Below are 26,605 nucleotides of genomic sequence, written 5' to 3'. Positions count from 1 at the left end.
CTGTTCACCCCTACATTTACTTGTCTCACTGCGCCTACTCATTCCCTGTGTCGGGTGTAGTTGTTCACGCGCTTATTCAGACACTCAACCAGCCATGAGCCCTGCAGTCAGTAATCATCCTCGCATTCAGACAGGACACATAAAACTGCCAGCCATGTTCTCTGTTATTGAAGTGATAGACTGAATTAAGTTTTAATTGAATTTAGATACATCTTCATAATTGCTGACAATCATTACACAAGGTATTTACAGTCATTTATGAAATATTACAATTGGAATTTACAGAAACTTTGTACAAAATATGCCTGACTTCAATGCCTGGATAGTGGGGTCCTCATCGTTTCTGGAGAGCAAAACATTGACCCAAAAGTCACTGGTGTCTGGAAGTGCTTTAGTTTCAGCAAGTAGATGCTTTGAGAGTCCATTAAAAAGAAAGAAAAGAGAGAAAAGTCCCAAAAGTAGAGTCAGCAAAGTTGTGAATTGTGTTTTCTGTTTTTTTTCCCTTGGTTAAATTGCTCTTTTTCTTTTGTTTTTTTTTGTTTTTTTTTTAGTTGACTGAATTTAACATTTGTTCTGTGATTCAACTGCAAAAACAACAACAAAGACCCATTTAAATAGAATAAATCCGTAATATTTACACAGTATGTGAGTACTGATTTATAAAAATGAATTATCTCTTTTTCTTTAAACATGATTTATGTTTATCTACATTTTTTTTTCAAAACAGAAACCTAATCACAATGGAACGCATCATACTTCTATCATTCAATTCTACTGATAATGATGATTGTGGATTGCCATATTTATGCAGCAACTGTGGTTGCGATGAAACTCAGCTCATCAGAAAAAGTCCTTACGCCCAGCTTTAAAGCCATTCTCTGCCTCTGATTCTCCTCACAAGATGGCAGAAAGTATGGAGTCAAATGTTCTCCTCAAACAAAAAAAAGAAAAAGGTTACACGTGGTGAAATGGATTCTGTCAGCACAGCAAAAGCAAAACACAAACTTGGCCAAAGCATCCGTGTTCAAAGTTCTGCTCTTTCACCACATAATACGGGACCTTTAATAACAACTGAGGAAGCAGATTTTTTTTTTTGTTCAGCATTGGCATCGTTAAACCCCACGAGGATGAAGAGAGCGCCCGCTGCCGTCCACCAGTTGTCCTCCAGCGATGCTCAAACCGTCCACCCAGGTGGGCCGCCATGCTAAGCCAAAGCTGCGAACTTTAACTGACAGAATAGCCTCAACTAGTAAAACTAAATAATGCTTTGCGCTCCATCGTCAGCGTCATGACTGAGATGCAAATGAAATCAAACAGAAGCATGCTTTTAAAGGATGTTTTTGATATACAGTAATTATAGGAAAATAGACTATCAAGGATGACTCCTTTAAAATCATTTATAAAGCTTTCCTGGATGCAGACAGCTCAGCTACGAAGTAAATAGATACTAAACAAAAGAAATCCTTAAAGTATATGCAAACACAAGCATAAATATTTGATCCACAGAGAGTAAGCTACGAATGACAAATATTAGTGATATATTGAAATTCTGGAACAGGCACCGTTTCTGTCTCTTTAAAACTCTTTTTCGAGTGCTTGTCAGTCAGAGTGCTTTAAGGTGTTTCCCAAATCCGAAAAGAGTCACTGCTGACTGAAGTGTTGGGTGCTGCTGCAGTCCATCTAAAAGTCTCTGCATTCTCCTCACTACAACAAACCAGCTAAAAAAAGTTGGTGCACTGTTCATTTTCCATTCTCTCTTTCTCTCTCTCTCACACACACCATCTCTCTTTCTTGATTTCTCTCACCCCCCCCCCCTTCCCTCCCTCCCCCCACCTTCTTTTTACATGCCTGCCACAAAGCCGGCCACCGGACTCCGCCAGGTTTAATGGACGTAGTAGAGCCAGTAGACCACGTTGAAGAAGGAGAAGACAGTGGGGAAGATCATCCTGGACCACTTGTCAATAGAGTTCACGTCGGACAGGTCTGGGATATTCACCTTGAGCTGGGAGGCCCGTCTCCGTAGGCGTGACTTCTTCTGGGCATGGCGCTCCAGCGCGCTGTGGCCATAGTTCTGGCGGGCCATGGCTGCCCTGCGGTACTGCAGCGTGGAGCTATCATAGGCCAACATGGTGTTGCGGGGGTCTCCGGGGGCTCCCAGGCCCCGGGACAGATCCCCAGCACCACCCATCTCATTCTTCATCTCCAGGGTGGTGAAGAGGATGTTGTCATCAGGGGTCATCTGTGTGAAGGTGCAAAAACAGGTGGAGCCATGAGAAGTTACTGCCAAAGGGAAGTCGCAGCGTGTGCAGCACATGATGTCACTAACAGGGTAAAAATACTGATGAGGTGCTACAATGGGTAATGCAAATGAGTCAAAACTTGTCTTACTTACAGTGAAGAAAAAATTGAAAGCACTAAATAAATTATTGATCATCTGTCAATCAATATCTGAGTGATAATACAAGCACAAGACTATAAAATAACATTCCTTGGAAGAGCACAACGCACTCCACAAAACTAACTCTCATGGAGAAATCTTCATTGTCATCTCAGAATTTCAACCAGGGTGTGGTTAAAATTCTGTCGATTCACAAGACAAACTGAATAAAAAAAGGTAAAGCAAAGGAAAAAAATGTGACAGGAGAAGGTTGAGAGAAATAGTAAAGGACTTTGCAAAGATGGAGGAGAGGCTTAAAGGTTCAGGGGCAGGTCAGAAAAGACGTTGTGGGAAGTGAATTCGGATCAACATTTCTTCATCCATAGCCTGACTTCTGAGGAAAAACATCCCTGTAATCCAATCCCGTCCTGCTCTAAATGTCAGCTTGATGTATTTTGTTGTTTTTGAGTAAGCCATTCATCAGAAATGATTTCTTTCTCTAATCTGACCATCCAGTTTTTGTTCAGGTGCTTCATTTTAAGAGATGAATCAATTGTCTTAGTGATTGTACAGTCGTATCTGAATGAACTAGGATTATCTTAAAAGAAGCTACTGATGTTTTCTTTTCTCTTGCCATGTTTTGTCATTTCCCATTAATCCAGATGTTAAGATTAAATTAATGCCTGCAGAAATCAAACTGCTGAGCCATGTTTGTCAGGAAAATGCATGAAGAGCAAACCAAGAGAGGGAAAAAACACAATGGTGGGAGTGATGATCAAGGTTGCCTTAAAAATCTATAAAAAATCAAAGAAATGCACAAAAACTACAGCATTTTCCTCTGATCTGGTTTGATTCAGATTGATGACATTGTTAGTTTTGACTTTCAAAACCTCCAGTACCTTATTTCTTTGCTCGCCTAGTCCTAATGCGGCATCGTCCACAAAGATGGGATCCCACATCGAGTCATATGCGTCAATTTCCCTCTGTTTCATTCTGGCATACAGAGCATCATCTCTCTGAACTACATTTCCCACCAGCCACTGCAAGCATACAAAATCAGCACTGTTACTTCGGGGGAAATCGTAGCTTGCCACACTCAGAAGGAAAGGGTGTTTTATGTTTTTATGTTGCTGTTGTTCTCGCTAAGTTTAGCAGCTGAATAAAATTTAAAGAGAAGGCTTAGGCACCACAGCCAGTGATTTTTCCGAGGCTCCTTGCCCTTTGGGAGACACAGAAATATGGAGATAAAGTATAAGCCAGTCATTGCTTCTGCATTCACTCTTTCAGATCCTAGTCTGAGTAATAAAGTTGATACACAAGGCTAAACCAGTGAGAAATGGAGAGAGCTAGAGCAGGAGTAAAGAGTGCTGGTAAAGGACATCAAGCATTGATCACAGCATCACATTGACCTTGAGAGGAGAAAAAGTAATTTGCTCCCACAGAAACAAACACACACATTAAACCGACAGCACAGATACCTCTAGAGGAAGTTTCCCCGCACACGCACCTTGTTGGGGTCGGGTCGCAGTTTCTCATTATTGGCCATGGCTGCTTTTTCAGCCGCCTTCTTCTGTCGCTGGGGGCCCTGGCCGAAGAAGATGTAGTTGACGAAGGCGTACTCCAGCAGGGCCAAGAAGACAAATACAAAGCAGCCCATCAGGTACATGTCAATAGCCTTCACGTAGGGGATCTTAGGGAGCGTCTCTCTCAAGTGGGTGTTGATGGTGGTCATGGTCAGCACCGTAGTGATCCCTGGAGATCACATGAGTCACACATTTAGAGAGAACATTTTTACTATCATCTACATTGTAAAATAAGCATTGTATTATATTACCAGCAAGGCAATATCAGTCTGCCTGATACATATAATCCACAACTACTGAGTTAAGATGAAATCTTCCACACATATTCTAGGTCAACTTTGTTTATCATGACTTTTCTCCATCTAAAATACAATGATATTCATATTATCTGCTGAAGTTTACCCACACGTTTATGCAACATGCAATGATATGATGCTAAGAAAGTCTAGGAATAGGACCATGCACATTCTTCTGCAACAATGCTAAGCTAAGATGGTACACAAACACATAACTTTGGCATTGCTGTTAGCACATTAGCTTGTTGCCCTTTTTTCAGCACTTTACTCACTGGAAAACCTGTCATTGGTAGCTGTAGCCTTATTAACAGAGGTTAGCATGCTAAGATGATGAGCTCATCAACATTCCTGAGAGCACATTAGGATGCTGATGTTAGGAGGCATGTTGAATCAATCCCCTCTATAATAAAGTGTGATGTTCTAATTAAGTAACTGCTCGCTATTCAGCGTTATAAAAGGAGCAAACAACTAAATCACAGAGGGAACACAGGTGTTATTGTCCTACATCAACTGTGATCAGGTGCTCATCTTCAAAGAATAATAGTGTGCTCATATGAACATGACCATTCATGTTTAGACTAGCTGTGCTATATATTTATAGAACAAACTAGCCTGAAAGAATGTGAACAAAAAATCTGTGTTTCATAAGACGGTGGGAAATTCCACCTAATCATGTCTCCATATGGACACAGAACAAACTGTAGGCTATATAAAAAGGACCCCATTGCCACCGTAAACATCTGCTATTAGTCACAGCACGATTCACCTGTTTTTTTGACATGCACGCATTGTGTTTGATACATTAGTCATCTGCCTGCACAATCTGCATTTGGTCAGATTCACACGTATTATAAATAACCCAGCAGCCAGCAGTGTCACTGTAGCATGGAGGCTTATCTCTCATTGGCTGCACTCAGCTTGCTGCATGTTCTCAGGATGCTAAGAGCAGGCACATCCTAAAATCATGTTACCCTCTGAACTGGGCCTCCAACCTGCTTGTGTCCCACCTCGGAAAACAAATGGTGTGTGACAAGAACGACACACACACACATAAAGCTCAAAGCCGTTCCCTCAGCTGTGAGCATGCTAATTTGACATTGATGTAAAAAACTTGACGTGTGCTGTAAGGTGCGTTTAAGCAAATGTTGCCACTGTTCAAGCTGCTGTAATTTAGCTGCATTCCAATAATCTGGGATCTCCGGCCAGTGAGAGGCTCCGACAGACAGACAGACAGGCAGAGAGACAGAGACAGCACGCTTCAAGGTCGAGCTGCAGCGCTTCTCGCTCTGCATGAGTCATGCATATAGTCATCTCTGAACAACAGACATTTAGCCGGGCCTATCACACACTGTTATCACACACATGCTTAGAGCTAATGAGAAAAAAAGAGTAAACACAGGCAAAAGAAAGAATCAAAACATCAGGCTTGTTATAGACTGCCTATATCTGATATGTTAAAGGCTCAATGTATGATTATTGGCTCCCCCATGGTCTGCAATCATTTGGCTTTGGGTTATTTCTCGGGGTCACTGTTGAGCAGAGGTGAGGCGATCCTACCCAGGGCCACTCTGGCAGCTGATGCATCGTAGTTGATCCAGAAGGAGACCCAGGATAGGATGGTAATCAGGATGGAAGGCATGTATGTCTGCAGGATGAAGTAACCAATGTTCCTCTTCAGTTTGAAGCTGAGGGACAGGCGGGGGTAGGAACCTGAAGGAGGAAGAGGCAGTGAGAAAGTCAGACAGAAATAGAATTTTTTCAGTTATGCCAACTAAATTTCCCTTGACACTAGGGAGTCTCCTGTAAATGTCAATATGGGTGTTCTTTTCTGGATTTTAATGGTAAAACTCCTAACATAACCAGCTATGAAAATGCTATGCAGGAAACCAGTGACTACAAAGGTTGGTACCTGTTGAGAAGACCACGTTCTTGGAGATGAGTTTGTAGTCAACAATAGAGAACTGCGGCAGCTCTATTCTGTCCACGCCAGACACAGCACCGTCTCCACCTCGCCAGTAAAACTCAATATCATCTGTGGTGTATCCGTCTGCAGAGGAGAGAGACAGGACACTTAGAGACGCATTATCATTATCCAGAAATGGTCTATAATACATCACAGCATTTTGCAGTCAGTCTTTTTTAGGTCTCCACCATTGTAACTATTTCCTTCGTCCCCTACAAAATGTTAAGATCTCCCAGTTACCAAAACACTAAAAAGTTCTCTGCTCCCGTTCTTAACTGCGTCACAAACAAGTTATGTTCACAAATGTAGCTGCATGTTGGCTGATGGACTGCTGTCTTGTGCAGGTTTGTTGTCATAACTTACTTGCATCACCTCTAAAACTACAGCTCCAAGAAAGAAAACTGGTTTTAAAATGTGTTTGTGGGATTTATTTGAATAATAATGTGACATGTTTCTTCCTTCCCTGAAGCTTTGTTGGGTAAAGCAGAAAATTAATTTCTTCATAACTGCATACATAATACATGAATGGGCCCACCGTACAGGTGTTGCAGCAACATAAGAAAATGTCATTGAATATAAAAAGACTAATATGCATTCATGATTTGCAGCCTTCTCTGCTTAAAAATAAAAAAAAGTACAACAGGAATATTTGTTTGTTGCAGAGTGAAGGAAACCAGTGCAGCTGCAGCGAGCGGACGGTCGCAGCCTGTCTGCCTCTGCAGCATCTAAGACAAACAGGGATCAGCCATCTCCCTGCTCCGAGTCCTACTTTGTCTGCCTCACACTCAAAATAGAGGCAGTGACCTATTCAGATATGATGAATAATTAAACTGCAAGGCTTTGATTTTTTAAAAATTAACACAAAATTCTTTGTTGCTATGGTGCTGACATTCAAGGTGATGTTAGTCATGGCACTCACGTTGGGTTGTTATTGGTTGGACGGGCAGCCAGCTTCACCCACAGGCTTTTTTCACAGCAGACATTTTGATTTGTCATAGTAGGAGAAGCACAGGTGTTACTAATAATATCCGCAATGGATTCCTTCTGCATGAACCCGCATGTACACTGCCATCTTTCTTTGCATTATTCATCCCTGTGCTGCTCCTCTACATCCATGATAGTTGAAGCACTTTAAAAAGGGGAAATATGGTTCTACAACTACGACTGAGGTCCTGGGATTAACTCAAAATAAACTATAGCTTGTAATATTTGTACATTTTCTGCACAAATAAGCTGTTTTTGGGAGAGTTTCTGGATACTCAGAATCAGTTCTTTTGGCCTGTTGATACAAAGTGTAGCTTATTGCCATATTTCCTGTCTTCTTGACACTGCAACCTCACTTCTACTTCTAATCACATCCAAGCAACATGGAAATTACTTCTTGTTTTTCTTTCTGCGAGGCTGATTTTTATAGTTTCTTGTTGTCTGTTTTCATTAAGGCCAATAACATGTGCTATAAATCCAACAGCACAATTGTAATGCACATGTCAAATATGAACAGGGTGGAAAGCTGAACTTAAATCTAAAGAGAATAAAAGCAGCCATGTTTAAGTACAAAAAAAACAAGAAGCATAACAATGGCTACACATCAAAATTTGAACTCATGTATTTACAAAGAGCCACAACATGAATAAAAAAAGCATCAAAGGTAACTTGTCTGCTGGCATCATGGATGGTGGCTTCTGCACAAGCAAAACTGGACACACAAATCCAATCTGATTATTTACATTTAGCAGTGTCTTGCTTGATTGTCAGGATAAAATAGTCTGAATCCATAATGTGCTGGATGCTGAAACTGTATACCAGCAGCTTCACTAAGCTCTCAGTTCATATCTGCATTATCATCATAGCTGCTTTGCGCAACCCAGCATTACCCCAGTTAGAGCAGAGTCCATCATGCTGCTGTTTTTAAGTGGAACTCAGTTTAGTTCTGTTGAGCCGTGATGGGTCTGGGATCAGCGGGGTGTCAAGACATTCGGGGAAAGGCAGGTTTGATACGAAGACGTTTATGACCTGTGCGCAATTGGTCGATTAGTTTTTAGCTCCATTTGTTCCAGACCATTGTCCCTGTAGGTTTCTGTAAGGATGTCAGTGTGTTACATCACTGTGTTCACACTGCGCTGTCATATGAGTCTAGCAAGATTGACATGAAGAGATAGAGAGACATATGCATAATGCATATCAGTGTGTGTTGGCTTGGTGTTCGAGGTGTAGGACTCATTTCTCAGTGCAGCCCTGTATGTGAGACCAGTGGCCTGAGCTACAGCTGAGAGCTGCAGATGTAACAGGGATTCGGGGGCTTTAAGACTTGTGTCTGTTAAAAATGCATCAAGTTTATCAAGGGAAGTGAGAGTTCTCTGGGCTCATTAGTCTGAATAAAATAGCATGCTCTGGCATGAAGCGATTCCAGCGTTAAAACCGTTGCCAGTTAATCCATATGAGAGCAGATACTGCCTGGTGATCAAAACTGGAGCGGGGTGTGTGTGTGTGAGTGCATTTAGCATTGGGCTGCCTGAGAGAGAGGAGGAGAAGAAAAGAGCATATGAGTGATGGAGAGAGAGATAAAAAGGCTGGGAGAAAAAAGAAGAGGATGAGGCTGTGCAAAGAAAGGGGATGAGAAATGGAAAGAGAGAGCGATGAGGAGAGAGATGAAGAACATTATAGGAGAGAAGCAGTAGCGATGGGCGGTTCTGACCCACACTTTTTTTTCTGCTACTTAACGCTGCTGGCAAATAGTGTGATCAAAACCGGAAAGACTGAGCTCAACACCACATCCCAGCCCCATAATCCTTTTCTCCAGGGACCCAGATAAAACACGCAGAGGACCTCGCCTTTCTCTCTCATGTTCTTCCTCTCTGCCTCCCTCCCCTGGCTCGAGAGCACTGGATCACGTACAATTACAAACTCTGTGTGAAACAAGCTCTTTGTACTGTACAAACATGCAGGCAGTTTCAGGAGAAATCTGCACATAACATCTCAGCACAGCCCTGAAACACTGGGCCTAATCAGGCTCCTCCATACCTTGGGAAGCCACTGCAGTTGGAGTTGAATTAATTAGGCTGGATGTTATCAGTCACTGAGCCATTAGTGCTGTTCCTCTACTAGATGCATATCTCTTGATATCTCATCAGCCTTTCTCAGCATTTTACATCCACAGTTATCAAGCTTCCCTCTACCTCGGTGCCACTGGGCCGGCACACTGTTTTCAGAGCTGCGTGTGTACGTGGGTTCTGTTTAATTGTACATCCACATGTGGGTGTGAGAGCTGGTTGTCAAGGACAACGGTACTTACAGCTTTCGATCTCCAGGGTGCAGTTCTGCTCATCTAGAGGGTAGCGCCGCAGGTCCATCATGCAGGCGGCAGTCGTGGTGATCCTAGACAACGAGAGGGGTGAAGGATATGGGATTCATTAGAGAAACGCGGACAGCCACGGACAGCTCAGCTCATTTCATTTGACCTTCACCACAGCAGGATGATGACAAACCTGTGCAACCACAGAACACCTGACATAGAATCACAAACTGAGAGGATCAAAAGGAAAATGTCATCAAGTGTACGTATCAAGATAAAGTGTAATTCAGAAGGCTGATATTCTATTATATTTTGGTTTTGAAGTCCTAAAGAGGCATCTTTTGCTGACCCAAAGGTTTGATAATATATCTTACAAAGGCACAAGAGGCCACAATTCAGCCCTGCAGCCTGGTTTACTCTACTTCTAATGCAACTTTTAAGCTTTCAGCATTTTATCCCATTTTTTGCAGTTGTATTATCACAATAATTTACTAAGAAAAGCAAACACAGGCCGTAATTGTGCTGCACAAGTGGCAACCTCCTGGACTGTGAGACAAAGCAAATGTAGACTATTTATAGTTATATGTAGTTCCTCAAATGGCCACTGCAGCCTATCAGCAACTCAGTTCCCATTGACCTCTATGTTAAAAAATCCCAACATCACAGAGGACAAAAACATGTTTATAGTGAGCTCAGAGCTCAAACCTCAAAAATCATTGAGGGTTCCACCATCTTGTGCTATGTTCAAACAGGAAGTGGACGTAACTTCCAATAAAAACAACATTTGTATTGTGACAATACATTGACCACATGTAGTGTAACCATTGTATATTGAATAGATAAGGACATTTATTATTTAGATATTTAAAATATACAATCAGTGCTGCATGTAGTGTGGAACTGGGACACTGGTTAAAAAGGTTTAAAACAAATGCAGGCTTCAACCTCAGGTCACGTAGGCCTGTAATAAAGAGATACTCAGTGCGGGCCAGCCGCGTCCGACAGGTTCACTCAGAGTGACGCACTTCCTGTTATACATGACAAGTTGGCCGGGGCTGAGACGTGCTGGCACCCGACCGTGCCAAAACCCCCAAGGCTGTCTGAGGGAGACCGGACACACAATTCAACTACAAGGACTAACTCCAGCATCCAAGACTTAGGACGTAAGACAAACCACACACTCATGTGCACACACATGCACACTCATGATTGATAGAAAACATGCCAACATCATAGGACCATTAATAATTAATAATTAGCCAGTAAGTGAAGCATTAGTCGTAACTGAGGGTTTTCCTTGTCTTAGCTGGTTACTGTCAGTTTATCAATGTATTGCTTCTGTGATCCATTCAGTCATACATGACAATGAGAACGTCCAGTGAGCTCTCAGATTTGGAACAAACAGGAGAACCTAATGTTGTTTTAAATTTCAAAAAATTTAGTTAACAGATTTAAGAAAATGGAAGAAAGGGTTAATATAAACATATAAATGTATATATAAACATATAAATTTATGTTGCATGGCTGGCCAACAAACCATGAATTACACTGTATGTCAGGAATCATTAAACAGCAGGATGCTAGTCTGTTTCTGTGTAGGTCCAACAAACCTGAATATTTTCTGTCACTATAAATCCAGATATATCACTCTCTCAGGGTATATATAGTCAAATCCTGTAGCTGTTGATGAAAATATATACAGTACAACAAAAAATCTAAATAATTTCAAAGGTATAAGAGACTGCTTTGTCTTTAATAATTAAGACCAAAAGTTTATTTGAATTCTTTCCCATATAAGACATTGCAGATCCCCAGGGCCCAGTCTGGGATTGCATTTTTTCGAGATGCAGAGACTCACAGTCGTCTCTTCATCTCTCTGCCTCCTTTTCCCTGCTCTCTGGGCTCTTATGTAAGAGCCAGTTAGCAGGGCCATGGTGCACTGGGGGGATTAACACAGGAGTCTCATTTCTGTCCTAGTTTACCCCTTTTATGGTCACAACTTACTGTTTCCTTGCCAGGCAGGCACTCATCACTCACCATCTTCACCATCGCTAAATCATCGCGATGGCACAGAGGAAACACAGGGGAGAAGCAGAAATGAGGCCAAAATGGCAGGGGTAAAAATAACAGCCTATTTATAGCCCACCTACATCATCAGCAGAAGTCTCAAAGCTTTTTCGTCTGAGACTCTGCGTCGCTGATCGAGAACCGCATCTGCATCCCCTGGCCGAGCATACCCACCCTAAGACCGAATAAAAAGCTAATGATGAGCGAGGAGGAGAAACGAGTGAGGGTTTCTCTGTAGGATATCCCTCCCCATCGATGCCTCTCCTCCTCCTCTTCCTCCTCTTCGTCATCTCCACTGCTGCAAGAGTCTGCTGTGGACCTCTGCAGCAGCGGCACTCATCATAAAGCCAAGGCATGTTTGCTCTTCATCAACATCAACCCCTCTCTCTCATCCCAACCTGCCGGCGGAGAGGCCGTGCTCTAGCAGATCATGCAGATTCAAACACGCTACATTTGCTCTGCGTCGGAGCTAATAGGACATGGAGTTCTAAAAAAGGCTGTTTTTTTTGCCTGTTCCCTCACAGTTCAGCCCGTGCTCTCTCTCTCTCTCTCTCACTCTCACTCTCACTCTATGTGTGTCTGTGTGTGTGTGGACCCCCCCCCGGGCAGCCTGTGCACCTTTATTCCAAATGACCTTGTTTACGGACATAACACAACCACCACAAATTCCCAGACAGAATCTCATTTCGAGGGAGCATCACAGCATAGGCTCAATGCAGAGGGTGGTTTTCTGCAGGTAGCAAACCTGTGCAACACTATAATTAAACCTGACCTCCTATTACAAACACCCATTATAGTAAACGGTCCTTTCTCTGCTCAGGCACTGCTGGCAGATTTGAAGTTTTCTGCAATCACAACAAATGCTATTTATGTCAAGCATGTCTGACATACAAATGTGTCCATCACTTAGACCATGCTGCCTTAACAGTAACTTCAGACTGGTAACTTCGATGGTGATCTTGTGGATGGTATTGACAGGGAAACAAGGCCGCTTTCTCTCCTCATGGCCGTCATCTCCTGAATGGCAGAGTGGAGCACTCCTCATCTTGACAGAAAACGACGTCAGTCTCCATAGCACAACGGTACGTCCTCTCACAAAAGGATTTACAATATTCACAGGGAGAGGCGGGAGGAGAGTGAAGGGAAGGAGGAGGAGGAGGGAAAATCCTTATAATTTCTCCATTTTGAATGAAGTCTGACCTTCACGTCTCTCTTTCCTTCTCTTCCCTCCCCTCTCAGACTCTCTGTGAATTTGGAGCAACATGCATCAGGAGTCACGCACTGAATGTCTTTCCTCTCTTCCTGCATAAAATGAAAAGCTAAGTTGAGGTTTTTTTTCTTGTGTGTGTGTGTGTGTGTGTGTGTTTGTGTGTTTTGCTCACTGCCTGGGCAGTATCTGTGTTATTGGCTGAGCCTTTTCAGGGGCTGGGTAATTAGATCAGACTGCCTCTCCCCAAGAGTCAAGCCGAGCTCTAAAGTGACAGTTGGGAGCACTGTTGTAATTTTCTGCTCCTCCTGGTAATTGAAGACCAGGATTTGGCAGGATTGGGATGCACTATATATCCAGAGAATAAGGAGTAAACAACACCCTCGCCTTTCCTCCTCCACATGCACCCCAAAAATAACAGTCGCCCACTCACACACTCCCACCCACAGTCACAGATCCAGCACACACACACGCGCATACGCACACACACACACATCTCATGCTTCCAGCAAACTAAACAGCAGTCTAATCTCCTGGTGTTCCCCAGGTACAGAGTAAGCTAATTTCAGATAGTTCAGCACAAATCCATGTTCACCTTTGAGGCCAGTAATATGTTTACTCAAGTGTACAGTGACATATTTACAGAGACAAACAAGCAATGCAATTATTTACTAAAAATGATTTGTTTTCAAGCCAAAGCTAATTCTCCTCACAGCTACACACACACATGAATGAAGCAGGACTGATTCACCCAGGGGTCTTAGATCTGACCATCACTTTATTACTTCACTTTCAGATGTTACTTGGTTAGCCTTAGGCACAAATCTACTTGGTTTGGTTTAAGAAAATTCAAAGATAAAAATATCCCATCTGCATCCAGCTTCTCCACCATTTTCTTGGCAACCATCGTGGCACTGCTCGCCATGAGGGAGAGATACACCTGAAGTTATTTAATGCAATGTGAACCATTTGTTTCAATCTCCTTGAAAGGTCTACCACTCCAGATGTTTTCCTGCTGATGTAATAGGATACATGTGTTATCATCTACAAAAGATATGAACAGTATATAAAATGTGATTAAATTGTATGAAGTGCTTCTATTGTAAGTAGTAAAGGGCTGCTCACATGTTGCACTAATAATGATAAATCTTCAGCTTGATTCATGTTTTATTTCCTTTCACTGTTCTTGTTTAAATTTTCAATCTAAACCAGCACTGCTGACCTTTACACTGATGACAATGATGGAATGAATTCACATCCCGACAGATAACGGGCCGCGCTCTGACAGGAGGCGTGCTCACATACGTCTCGTTTCCCTGCTGAAGTCTGTGCGTCTCCACTCAGCGAGCCGTCTCCTCCACAGCCACTAAAGGCCTACTGTTGCAACCAGCCGGCCCCGTCTCTACAGGTATGTGTCAGTGTGCTCAGAGCGCGCAGGCATCTGGCCGGGCTGACTCTGACAGCAGCTTGTGTCTGGGTTTGCTAGCATCAAATAAAAACCTGGACCAAACCCACGAACCAAATCATGGAGGAGCCGGGAGGCACCGGCACTGACAAGGACAACGCATCTGAGGTAACAAGCACATCTCTCTGCAGCACGCACACCCTCAAATTTTACAGCACTTTTTACAGCTCCACAGTCCTTCATAGCTGTTTGGCTGTTACGCAAAAATATGTGTTAGGCTTATATAATGGAGTCAGAGTGCTTTAAATGACATTTTTCTACTGTTGAAACAAAACGTAGCGATGAATAATCTGGTGCAGTGCAGATATTTAAATTTTTTAAGCAGTCTTTGCGCAAAAAGGGCACCTCAGTCTGAAGAGAGAATAAATACTGCAACATCTTGAATTAGCAACAATAATATCCGTTTTAAACACACACACACACACTAATCACACACACACACTGGCATGAAAAGGGGATGACAGATCAGTGGAGGCACTGGCACAGTGATGGACGGGCTGTGCAGTCAAACGCGCAGCATCAGTACAAATACATTCAGTGTTTGTATTGAACTGCTACATTATTGATTACAAGTTATCAATTATGGATGACAGCCTCCTCAGAGGCATCGCAGTCCAGCACCACAAAGAGACGCCTTGTAGATGGGCTGAACCATTGTACACAATCAGACTCAGTTGGGCTGTTTGTACCACCCTGCTTCATTATTGATTGTAACCAATCAATTATTGATATTGATGATCATCAGGGGACATGAGAGGCTGCAATATGAAGGCTTATTTATTTCCTCCTGTACACATCTGGAGAAGGATGATGTGGCTGCAGAAGTTTTGCTATCAGTCTAAATCACTGATGAATAAAGAAACAAGCAATCAGACAAGCACAAGTGAGTTAACGGTGTAATCAGATTACTTAAGTCACAGAACCCCAGACTTTTGAAATCATCCTAAACCAAAGCAAGCAGCGACTGAAAGAGAGCAGCAGCACGCCACCGACACTTCATGGAAACTCAACTCAAACTGTCCTGGACAAAGTTTGTGGAGGTCTTTGTTGGACTTTCAAATATATAAAAAGATATATATATAATACAACAGCACTTTCTTATCTTTGAAGACTAGATAATCATGTTTTATCATAAAAGTTTTGCTTTTAAATCGTTAAAGTCTGTCTCATATAAAACACCTAATGAGTGTGTGAGCTGTTGAATGGTCCTATACAAACAATCCTGTATTGTCTGGACTGTTATATTGTCTTCCTTTAATAATCAGAATGTACTCCCATGTGTGGCCACATGATAAACCCCCAGAATAATAAAAAGAACAACTTCAACTCTTTCAGTTGGTCTGTGTTGAATTTAGTGGTGAATCTCTTCACAGTTGCCACCCCCCCACCCCACCCCCAATCAAAATTATCATTCAACTCACTCATCAACTCAGGTTCAGTCAAAAACACAAAAGAACTTAGAGTTCATTGAATAGGTTTAGTCAGATATGACTACATCACACCACCCAGGCCTTTTATTATGACATAATGCAGGGCAGCTTACCTGAGACCATAAAGAACCGTCCCGTCAGGGTGGAGCCGGATCATCCTGTTCTTGACTGTGACGCCGTGAACGAAGGACTTCTTGTCATTGAGGAAGTAGGTGTCAGGGACCCACAGCTGGTCGGCCACTCGGTTATCTAGAGTCAGGTTGTAAGCGATCTCAGAGTAGGACAGACGCTTGTCCCGCCACGCTTGCTGGAAGTACATGGTCAAGGTGTAGTCCTGTCAGACAGAGGAAGGAGTGGAAATCAATCATTTTTTCATGAAATCTATTGATTGCAGTGTTCATGTGCAGAATCTGTTTGTTTTCACTGCCAGCTGGGGAGCATCATCCGAACACGGCCGCGCAGACGTGTCACAGCACGCCATGCGGACGCTGCATAGTGAGAAGGTCAGCCAAAAGGTTGTCGGTGGTCTGAAAGGCCACAGCCTGGACTAGGGGCCATAGTGGCCAGGGTTTGGGGGGTTAATATTCAACTATCCTCGCTTAATTTCTGAAGCCATAACCGGAGGGGAACTTTCTCAGCTGGCTGACTATTGTCTCGCACTAAAAATATCTGCTTCCACTCCAACGCATGAAGCCACTTTCTGCTTTGCGGAGACAATGCTCCGCTTAATGCAAGTGCATTTCTGCAGCTGGGATTTCCTCCCTTTTACTGTCTGGTTCTGCATATTAAACAAGCAAGATCCAGGGGAAAGTTTTCCACATTTAACCTTGGTGAGGAGAAAACTGTATTTATATTGTACAGTTTGTTTTTACACGTGCACAGAAATGTGGCAGTAAACTGTACCTCCTCCTCCTCTCCTTCTCTCTCCCTCTCCTTTCTCTGCTTCTCACTCTTTAAAAAAAGACTTACACCCACACAGCCACAGTGAAACACAGCACTGCAGTCGGATCTGCTTGGTTAGTGTGTTGCAGTGCAATCACTGAGTGGGAAAACAAATTAGAAAATGTGGTCCGTGAAACTGGGCCCTTGAGCTTTTACTCCGAGCAGCCAACATCATCATCATCATCATCACTTATCACTGTGTTTCTGTGTTTCTAAGTCCATTGTTTCCTTCATCATCACTCACACTGCAAAGCAAATGGCTCCTTAACTCTTATCATTCATTGCATGCAGTGTGCGTAACCAAAACATTGTGTAAAAAGGGCATCTAAAAATACATGAGCTGCTGCCATGTTGATTTTTTTTCAGGAATGAAAAGTCGAGCGAGGACAGCTGCATCCTTATCCTGTTTTACAAGAGTTCCCACTGAACCTTCCTCTCACACTCGCTCCCTCTCTGTCTCATTATCAGCTTGTCGATCGGATATCTCTATCACCTTTGGGATTGTTAGCTGCTGCCTGTAGGCTCGGTGTGTATACATCACCCACTGGGGCAGCAGCTCCTGCAGTACGTCCCCATCTTTAGCACTGTCCTTTGCCACATAGATGAAGGAGCACAGAAAAAAAACAAGCAGCCAGGACAGAAGAGACTGTGACACCTGCCTGTAGTAACAGGACCGAAGCAGAAATGATTGACTATCATTTTCATTCACTGTGTGGGACTGATCCACCGATTATTAAAATAGGTTGGTGTGTCATTTTTCTATTCGGTCGACTAACTTGTGAAATGACTGATCATTTCAAGGCCCTCCATCTCTCACTAGTTCCTATGTTTCACCATTATGCAGAAAAATCTGATTGTGAATTTATCGGCTGACTGACACTTCTCTCTATTTAACACCTTGAGGATCTTTTTAGATATTTATTTATATTTAGAAGTATATTTCATGCAGATATTTTAACTTATTTCTAATTATAAAATGATAATTATAGTAATCAAAGCACAAGTGTTATTAATATTATTTGATTTATAATTATTATGTGTTTAAAAAAAGAAGAAGCTAGCTGGCCTCTGGCTTTTTTCTTTTCTGCTGTTGAACTAATACCCAGGAGACAGTAAATGCTTGTCGGGTCAAAGCCCCATGACAAATTATTATTTTACTGTCCACATCCAGGTTTCTGTGTGACATACAGTACTGATCAACTCGTTGCGTTTGCGTGGAGAATATTGTCACAAAGGCACCAACAATGCACAGATTAAATAACAAAACAAAAGACAGCAAAATAAGGAGGAATGTACCGGTGGTCCAGAGAAAAGCAGGAAGTCAGTTCAGAATACATGATCCTACAATAATTAATGGCTGTTGATGGGGACCACAACAACACAGCTATGTTTCAGGCTAGCACACCATGTCACGCTCTGCTGTGCTGAAATCATCGTCTTTACTGCAGAACGAACAACGTGCGCGCTGACGAGGTCATTTTCTTCAGGTGTGTCTGATTCTCAGTCATCAGCAGTCAAAACACATCATGCTAAAGCTTATAGTCAGCTACTGCATCATATTTTTTCTGTTCACATCATCGATTAATGTGTTTGATTTTTAAATCTCACCAACACTACCTGTGCATCACCACCTGCTGTGATCATTAATAAAGATCATTCTAACGTTATTATCTCTTATCTCTACAGCACGTCTGCATGTGTGCACTGTCTAATTGTGTATGTTTGGTGGTGGTAACTGTATAGATATTTGACAGAGACCACCTGGGCCTGCTCGCTGCCTCCCGGCTGTGCTGTAAATAAAAAAAAAAAAAAAGGCAGCATAATTACAGCCTCACAGATGGTGCTTGAATTGGACTTCACTTGAGCTTAGAGATGGACACAAAATACAGCTGCCTCTCTTCTCCCTCAGTACAGTCTGAGTTGTTGTTCAAAGAGAAAAATAAATCTGCAGCATAAACTACTGTACTGCAGGGGACCAATTCATGCAAAACAGCAGAGGAGAACATTTTCTCTCTCTCTTTAATAAGACATGTAAAATGTAATTAAGAGCAGACTCTCCTCCTTCACAAAGAGATGCTGGTAAACTCTATTGCAGGTGTCTGAATGATCTCATGCTGGAGAGCTGCTCTGCAAAGTGACCTTCAGCCTCCTCTTCACAAGCCCTCCTCAGAAACTCCATTAACATCTTACCGAGCATCAATGAGGGAGACATCTTGTGGAGAGCACCAACATTTTCTTTTTTTTTTTTAAAGGATGACAGTACTGAATATATAAAAGAGATGAGGATACAAACAAGGCTGGCTAACTTAAAAAACATCAAGGCTGGGAGCTCGCTGACAGTGTCTCGCTGCAGATATGTTTCTGGGCTAACAAACCCCCATTAAGAACCTGACAGAGTGACAAGGAGTACATTTGTGTTTCCCTGGCAAAATCTGACAGACTACGGCTGTTACAAGGCCTCCATTACAACTACATCAGCTGTCACAGGCGACATGGGAGGAAGCTGCACGTAGTCGGGCTTAATGCAATACAACAGGGTTTGTAAATTTAGATTTTGAAGAAACAGCTGACATTATGCAGTCGCTATTATTTTCTAGGAAACAATCTTGCCAGTAATTTTTATTTATTATTCAGGTTTATTTTATGTGCATTTAGTTGCGCAGCTTTCTCCAAAAGCCTTTTAAGACAAAAACATGGTCAAAATGACCCCAAACACAACAGAGTGTGTTACTGAATGACATTTTGGTCGACAAAATCAATATACATTTTTAAAAAATGTGCGTGCAAACAACACAATTTACACTTTTTTATGTAACACACATAATATTCAGTGTTTAATAAATATTATTTACTGCAATAATTAGCTGTGATACTAGAAACACAAAAGAAAGAGAAAACAGACCCCTGAAATGTTCATACGTGCACTTTTCCCTCATCTCCCTGCACGTCACAGCCACAGACAGACACCCACCATACAGAACATGCTCATTTTCACTAAAACTTAGTAAAAGCTGCTGATAACAACAAACTGTGCTACCATGAGACAAACCCACATCTGTGTGTGATAGAGCTTGTCTGCAGACACTGTTCTCCACTCGCTGCCTTCACGTCATCTGGATGAGCTCTCAGTGTTTCTGGTTAAGTTTGAGTTAAATATAAGAGTTCAAACGGGGAGGAGGGAGGGTTAAGTGCATTCTGAATGAGCTGCCAATCATACACATCCTGAGGGAAGTGACAACATGGATGCTTTTATGACTCTCTTTCCAATGGGTCATTTTTCAGCTACTTAGCTCAGTGGAGAAAGTGCCTGACAGAATCATTAAGAAAGCCATCAACATATTAAAGGCTTTTAATGGAGCTGTTTAAAGACAAACAGCTTTTTGCTCCCTGTTCGTGTCGTAATGACTGCAGATTATGACCAATATAAAGTTGGCTTGTAACTTGCAGTGGGACACTACAAGGGTAAGTGCTGATGATTACGCTGCAGATGAGGAAAAACAGCAAGTCACAAATCCATCAGGGATTTAACACAGAATGTAAACAAATAATCACTTTTTAAAGGTTCATCTTCATCATTTTAGCCATGCACCCAGCTTGTATATGAAAGACAGCTGCAGCATTAAGTGTTGTTCTTGTGCTGTAATTATGCTGCTGACCATATTAATCTGTTAGTCTGTGTGTCCACTCAGCATAACTAATGACATCGTTCTGGACAACCTGCGTTCTTCTCGTAAGCTTTTTAGAAAGCTCAGCAGAGCAAACAGAAGAGGCAAATAAAGCTGCAGCAGTGCAGGAAGCAGAGACAAAAAATATTTCCCTAAATAGTTTTTATGAAAACATATATGTGCAGTTTTTGCAAACAGAAACCTCACATCAGAAAACAGATGAGGAATCGCTGATTTTCTCCGTTTAGATTTAGAAACAGATTACAGATTTTTAATATGGCACACAAAAGGTGATGGATTTTTTTCAACATTTTCTGACACCTTATCAGCTTCATCAATCAAAAATGGATGTTTGTGAACACTACATAGAGAGAAGAAGAAGCTAAAACACGAATCCCACGATGTAACTAAACAACACTGCAGCATTTCATAGACTAAAAGGCAGCTGCACCCAGGTTGTAGACAAAATTCTCAATAGCTCATCATCAGCATTCAAAAAAAACAATATGCATAAAAAGGGGGGACAGAGCAACCTTCACCTGCATAATAATTCATAAAACCCTGAAAAAACTCCCTCGAAAAATATGCTTTATTTGCTTTTCCTTGACTTCCCTGGATCTACCAAAAAGAAAAAAGAAAAAGCTGCGTTGTCATGGCAACACTGAGTAAAAATAACACAAGCTTATTTTCCACAAGCTGAAAGTAAAATGGGACAGGATCAGTTTGGACAAACAAGATCAAAATGGTTGCTAATTCACAGACACAAGAAGCAGCATCTCTCACGCGGACGGGCTGCAAACGCTCAGGCCTGCGTTTCCTTCCCTTTGGTCATCGGCTCCACTTATCCGAGGGCAGATCAGCCCCCCCACCCCCCCTCTCAATCTCACGCAAAGAAACCAGTGTTTGTCGGGACAATGATCTTAATAAAGGGAACACTCACGCCCCACTAATTCCTCCATCCCAGAAGCCACTACAGCTGGTTTGTTTAAATCTTTTAATTCACAGGCAGCTAATTAACATTCAGAGAACAGTATTATAGTACAGGCAGTGCTTGTTAACAACCACCAACCTCAGGTATTTTACATGTAATTAACGAGCGGGGAAAAGAAAAGACGATGGATGAAAATACTCATTTACCTCCCTCCTTATTCCTGCCTCGCAGTGCATATACTCAACATATGGATTGCATGCTGAAGACATTATTATGCAGCACTGATGCAATGCTGAGACAACAGACTCAACTTGTATTTAATCAGCTGCACTGGCTGTGTGCAGAACTCTTTTTAATGCACCGTAACCTGGGTTCAGTTCCTGGATCTGTGATTTCAGCAAAAACAAACAGCATTATGCAAATCAGCTGCAGGCCGAGAGGGAGATGATTGATGGAGCAAGGACAGACAGACAGAGAAGAACAGGGGGGGGGGGGGCTCTCAGCCATGATATCATATCTGTGCCATATTTTGCACTAACCTCTGTGAGTCAGCAGAGCCCACCCAGCGAGGATGTGTGGTCACACCTCGGACTCGGAGGACACTTCCCTCTCAAAATAGCACATTTGTAATGTCATGCAGGCGAGGCTGCTACCGCGGTGCTGACTGACCTGCACACTTTTATTGCCCGACAACATGGCTGACCTTTGAGCCTGAACGGGCCAATGCTGTGGGTCACAAACAAAAAAGAATGAATCCACTATGGCATGTATGCATGTGGAGCTGGCCCGTTACATGAGAGTCAGAGAGAAACTACAAATCCCACAACATTCTCAAACGCTGCTCCAACAACCATCATGTCCTTCATGTCAGCGTAGAGCAAAAATGCCACAATGGCTTCAATCAGCCCGACCAAAATGCAGAGTTCATTCTCCACCAGAGGCATTTTTATCTTTAATTAGAGGAGCGAGCAGCTGTATCCTGCACACCACCACCACCACCACCACCACGACAGGCCTGCACACAAGCACTGATTTTAAATCCGGTCATATTTTTTCTACTTCATGCAGCAGATTCCTCCATTTTCCTTCAGGTTCATACACAGCCTTCATTTAGAATCAGGCATAACTGGGCTGGATCATATTCATTATCACACAGTATTTAAGAGAGTTTTGACATTATTAAGAGCCTGCAGAATAAAAACTAAATGTGACTTTGGGTTCATTTTCCATGCTTCTGTGTCATACTGCATGCTGTGTACAGCTGTAGATAGCAGTATTTTAACTATTTCTAGGAGATTTGACTGCTGTAAATACGCCATGATCCGCTCAGGTCAGCAGCTAAAAATGGGCAGGAGAAATTGTGATGATACTAGGCGGACCATTTACGGTTGACACATACCTAAACAGCACCTCTGTGACCCATTTTTCTGTTGCTTCAGACTACTATTAATGTCTCTGCATATTTTTGAAAGTGGAGAGCAAACTTGTTTCTCCAACGTGAAAACCAATCAGTCCTTGTCACCTCAAGTGTCGGATGTATTGTCACACAGAAGCATCTGGGATGTTATCATTGGAAACAGTTTGGAAATCACAGGCACTTACAAAAATACACAGGCCATCTGTCTATCAGGGGCTTCAGCCAATCAGATCACTTCTTGCTTTCGGAAGCATTCCTGTGAATGCTGGTAGTTACACTCCTGCTGCTGATCAGGCACAACCCAATGGCTTGAAGCCCGGCAAGATGGATGATCGTGTGATCTCCTGAGAATCCAGAGTTTTTTACAAGGTCAATTAAGGAATTACAGCAAATTTTTAGGTTTTAATTTAGAGGCATGGAACCAAATTAAAAACCTTCTTAGAAAAACAATTTTGACATTTTTTTAAGGTTGTATATTTAATAACTGTGAGATGGTGTCTAGCATATGCAGATTTTTTTCCAGCCTTAAGGCCGCTGCACAGTGAGGACGGATGGCTTATAGCCACACAGACTCTTGAGTCTGCACTTCCTTTTCTTTGGCTCCCACCAGTGTGAGCAGATATCATTAAAGGAGATGTTGAAACTGATCACCTTCACCTCTCTTCCACCCTGCTCTTCACCAGCTTCCCTACGTGTTGTTTTCTCTCTCAGCACTTTAATCTTAGAAGCAGCTGCCCCTGATGAGGGAACATCAAAGCGGGCCTGCACCAAGCACAGGTCACCAACTCCATCCCTGTGATCACGCCGCACGGTGATATTATTGATTTCTCTAAGATCAGTCTCGTCAACTGCTGTCATCCTCTATTGCACCAAAGAAAGCTGGACATGATAAAGACGGAGGAGGAGGAGATTCAAATGTGTTATATAAGATGCAGGAAGAATTTTTTTAGGTTACAACATGTGGAGGTTTACAAGGACACTGAGGTTTATTTAATTTCTGTCCAAAATCTGTCATGTCAGACGGATGCCTGTTCAGATCCAGCAAAAGAAAGCTCTTCCAAGAAAATGAGAGTGATGAATGCTCCCTCGTAGCCATGGGGAGTTGTATGACGTCAGTCGCCATTCAGTGTTTGTGCACAGTTTTGTGTTTTGTTACAGACTCACATGGATGTATGAAGAAGTGTTTTTTTCCAGATGAATGCTTGCATAGATGCCTAGTTCTTAAGTAAGATAACCCTTTGGAGCTAGGCAGAGGTGGATTACATGGCTGCTGAGCCCAGAGTCACAGCCAGGGATCCAGTCAAAGTGGTGGGAGGAAAGGATGGAGGAGAGAGAGTGCAAAAAAAAAGAGGAAGAGAGAAAGAGAGAGTGCGAAAAAGCCGTTGAGGGGTTTCTATTTCAAATCTCCCCGGACCCCCAAGGCACTTCCGTTCTGGCAGCATCCTCCACCAAAATAAACCATTTCCATCAAAAGAAGAAGGAGCTCTGACCACTCAGTGCTTCTCCTCGACCAAAACAAACTCACATATATCTGCTGAAAGCTCGTTCAGTACCATCAAGCTGTCCGTTCAAAGCCTAACAAGCAAAATTAAGCAGACATCCACTTTAAAAAATGCCTCAGTTAATAATAGAAAACACATCTCCTTCCATGTCCTACTGCCAAACTTGTTTTCCATGCTCTTATATAACATTTCTGTTATGTTGCTCCACAGAGAGGCTGATGTTCTCCTCAAACTGCTGACAATCCCACGAGATAAACCACTCATTTTACACCAGAAACAGAGTGTATTTAATGCACCTCAGCCTCAGTGTCCTGTGTGTTGCGGTGGGTCGGTCTGTCTGTCACACGGATCAATAGGTGGTGCTCTTGCGTGGGCTGAACTTTTCCCCCTGTCCTCTCCATAAGTGCACCATATGAAGTTCATCCGTGTGCAGAAAGAGCTCAAACCCCCCCATCTTGTTCTTTATTTGCAGACCTCTGTGACCATACATTTATTAATAACAAATTTCTGACGTCATCTGACAGTAAAGGAGGAGGTGGGGGGTTCGTTTGTGATTGGTCGCTGAATTAAAAGCCTAAAAAACCCAAATAGTGCCTGTTTAGAGGAGATGAGGGATGCTTTTAAACATTTTGTAACTGCAGCTGTGTGTGTGTGTGTGTGTGTGTGTGTGTGTTTGTCTACGAAAATTACACAACCGAAGCTTGACAACATGAAGCAGCGCAGATATACACTAGCAGCTCCTCCGTGCGCGCAGCCGGGGCTGTGCGTCCGAGTGCGCCAGTGAGTGTGTGTTTTGAATTCAAATGCAGCAACACACCAGAGCTGCAAATGCGGAGACTGAGAAGAGGATGGCGATGATGTACCCAAGTAAAATGTATTCACAAGATGCCTGAATCCCTCTCTCTCTCTCACACACACACACACACACACAGAAGTATTGCAGCCGTGCCAGCAACATTAAGCGAGGGCAAATGATGATAAAGATTCACCTACCATATTGACTTCAGACACCATATCTATGCTGGCTATGTCTATATTCATTCCCACGGCCACTGGCGCACCTGTGAAAGGAAGAGCAGACTTTAAGACGGGAGGAACGATTTATTCCCTCATCATGTAAATTTAACAAATTCGTGACGCGAGCACAGGTTCCTCTCTGCACCTACACAGCAGCATCATGATCCTGAGCAGAAATCCTCACGTCTGACACACAGATGAGCTTAAATGGCGCTAATTTCATTTATTTAGCGGAGTAATCAAACATTGATGAGCGGTATCGATCACGTTAAAAAGCCTCTCATCAAATGAAATATGCAAATCATTTCTCTTAGGCTAATTGGAAAGGCCTATTTGAGTGTGAAGGGATGATTATGTAAATTAAAGCAGATTTTGCGATTCATTAAACATGTATTGCACGTCAGGAGGGGCGTGAAAACATGACATTCCCGTTTTCAATTTTGCTCGTTACCTCCGAAATCTGGCCTCAACCGAATGTCGTATCCTTTCATCAGCCTGTCCACTGTCTCTTTTACCAGTGGCATATTGCTCGGATCTTTGATATCCTTGACGCTGGAGAGAAAAAGGCAGGTGCATCGCAAGAAAATAGCTTATTAACATCACATGCCAGGACACGCTTAAACAGATGGATGACATGCAAGTTAGACAACATAAAGGACATTACCTCTGAGCCCAGACGAAAGTCACCAATAAGGAAAAAGTCAAAATCCCAAAGTGGTTTTTCCTGATCCTCCCCATCGCCACTGTTTTTGAGGTGGTTTCGGGATGCGAGTGAGGAGAGCGCACATCCAACTTACTCCAGACAGTGCAGAGAAGCCAATGAGGGGCGCATGCGTGCAGCCAGCCCAAGATCAAAGAGTGGAGACTGATGATGGTGGATGAGCAGTTTCCATTGCAGTGAAAAATATTAAAGGGACATGTGAATGTGCGTAATGAAGAAACAAGCTTTTGCGCCAGAAGTGAAAAAAAACAATAACAGCAAATGTTAACGTTAGGCTTCTTTTATTCTTTACCTTTAAAACATGGCAGATAAGTTTGTCTATAACCTGACAAGGTCAAGCACTGGGCTGCGCTGTGATGGTCAAGTTAAGTTGAGAGCAAGTTTCTGTGCTGCTGAAAGAGGCTCCACCTCTTACATAGTTTACATACAAACATATTCCCCCAACAGTTATCCATTCTGCATACAAAAATACGTCATCCCCATCTGTGAGTACCATACCCCACTCTTCCCTGCAAAGTCTCCAGAGGATCTGCAGTAGCCTACCTATGGAAAAGCAAAGGGAACACCAGAGTGCAGAAAGGTGGGCTGGACAACACTCTACCCACAATTCATTTTCTCAGGTTTGAGCACATTTTCTGAAGCAGCGAGGAGGGATGCAAGCCCCCCTCTAAACAGTCTTTGATCTTGTTGTAGTGGGAGCTGTGCTTCTGTAGAGGGCAGGCTTCTGAAA

General features: G+C 42.7%; 1 protein-coding gene across 2 annotated transcripts; it reads right to left on the bottom strand.

The window, feature by feature from the left end:
- Window positions 1–1,855: 1,855 nt before the first annotated feature.
- gabrb2a (gamma-aminobutyric acid type A receptor subunit beta2a) lies at window positions 1,856–25,951 on the bottom strand. 2 transcript variants are annotated; one of them, XM_028415504.1, is made up of 10 exons: window positions 25,819–25,951; window positions 25,606–25,706; window positions 25,131–25,198; window positions 15,794–16,014; window positions 9,512–9,594; window positions 6,166–6,303; window positions 5,814–5,966; window positions 3,885–4,129; window positions 3,277–3,417; window positions 1,856–2,239 (listed from the first exon to the last, which is right to left on the bottom strand). In XM_028415504.1, the coding sequence occupies exons 1-10, from the start codon at window positions 25,890–25,892 to the stop codon at window positions 1,883–1,885; spliced, it is 1,581 nt and encodes a 526-aa protein (XP_028271305.1). In that variant the 5' UTR covers window positions 25,893–25,951; the 3' UTR covers window positions 1,856–1,882. The 2 variants fall into 2 exon arrangements, with proteins under 2 accessions (XP_028271305.1, XP_028271306.1); XM_028415505.1 differs by lacking the exon at window positions 3,277–3,417 and having other exon boundaries at window positions 1,883–2,239.
- Between the last annotated feature and the right edge of the window lie 654 nt (window positions 25,952–26,605).

Source organism: Parambassis ranga, chromosome 10 (assembly GCF_900634625.1).
Source record: "Parambassis ranga chromosome 10, fParRan2.1, whole genome shotgun sequence".
NCBI lineage: Eukaryota > Metazoa > Chordata > Actinopteri > Ambassidae > Parambassis > Parambassis ranga.
This window is presented reverse-complemented; position numbering and strand designations above follow the sequence as displayed.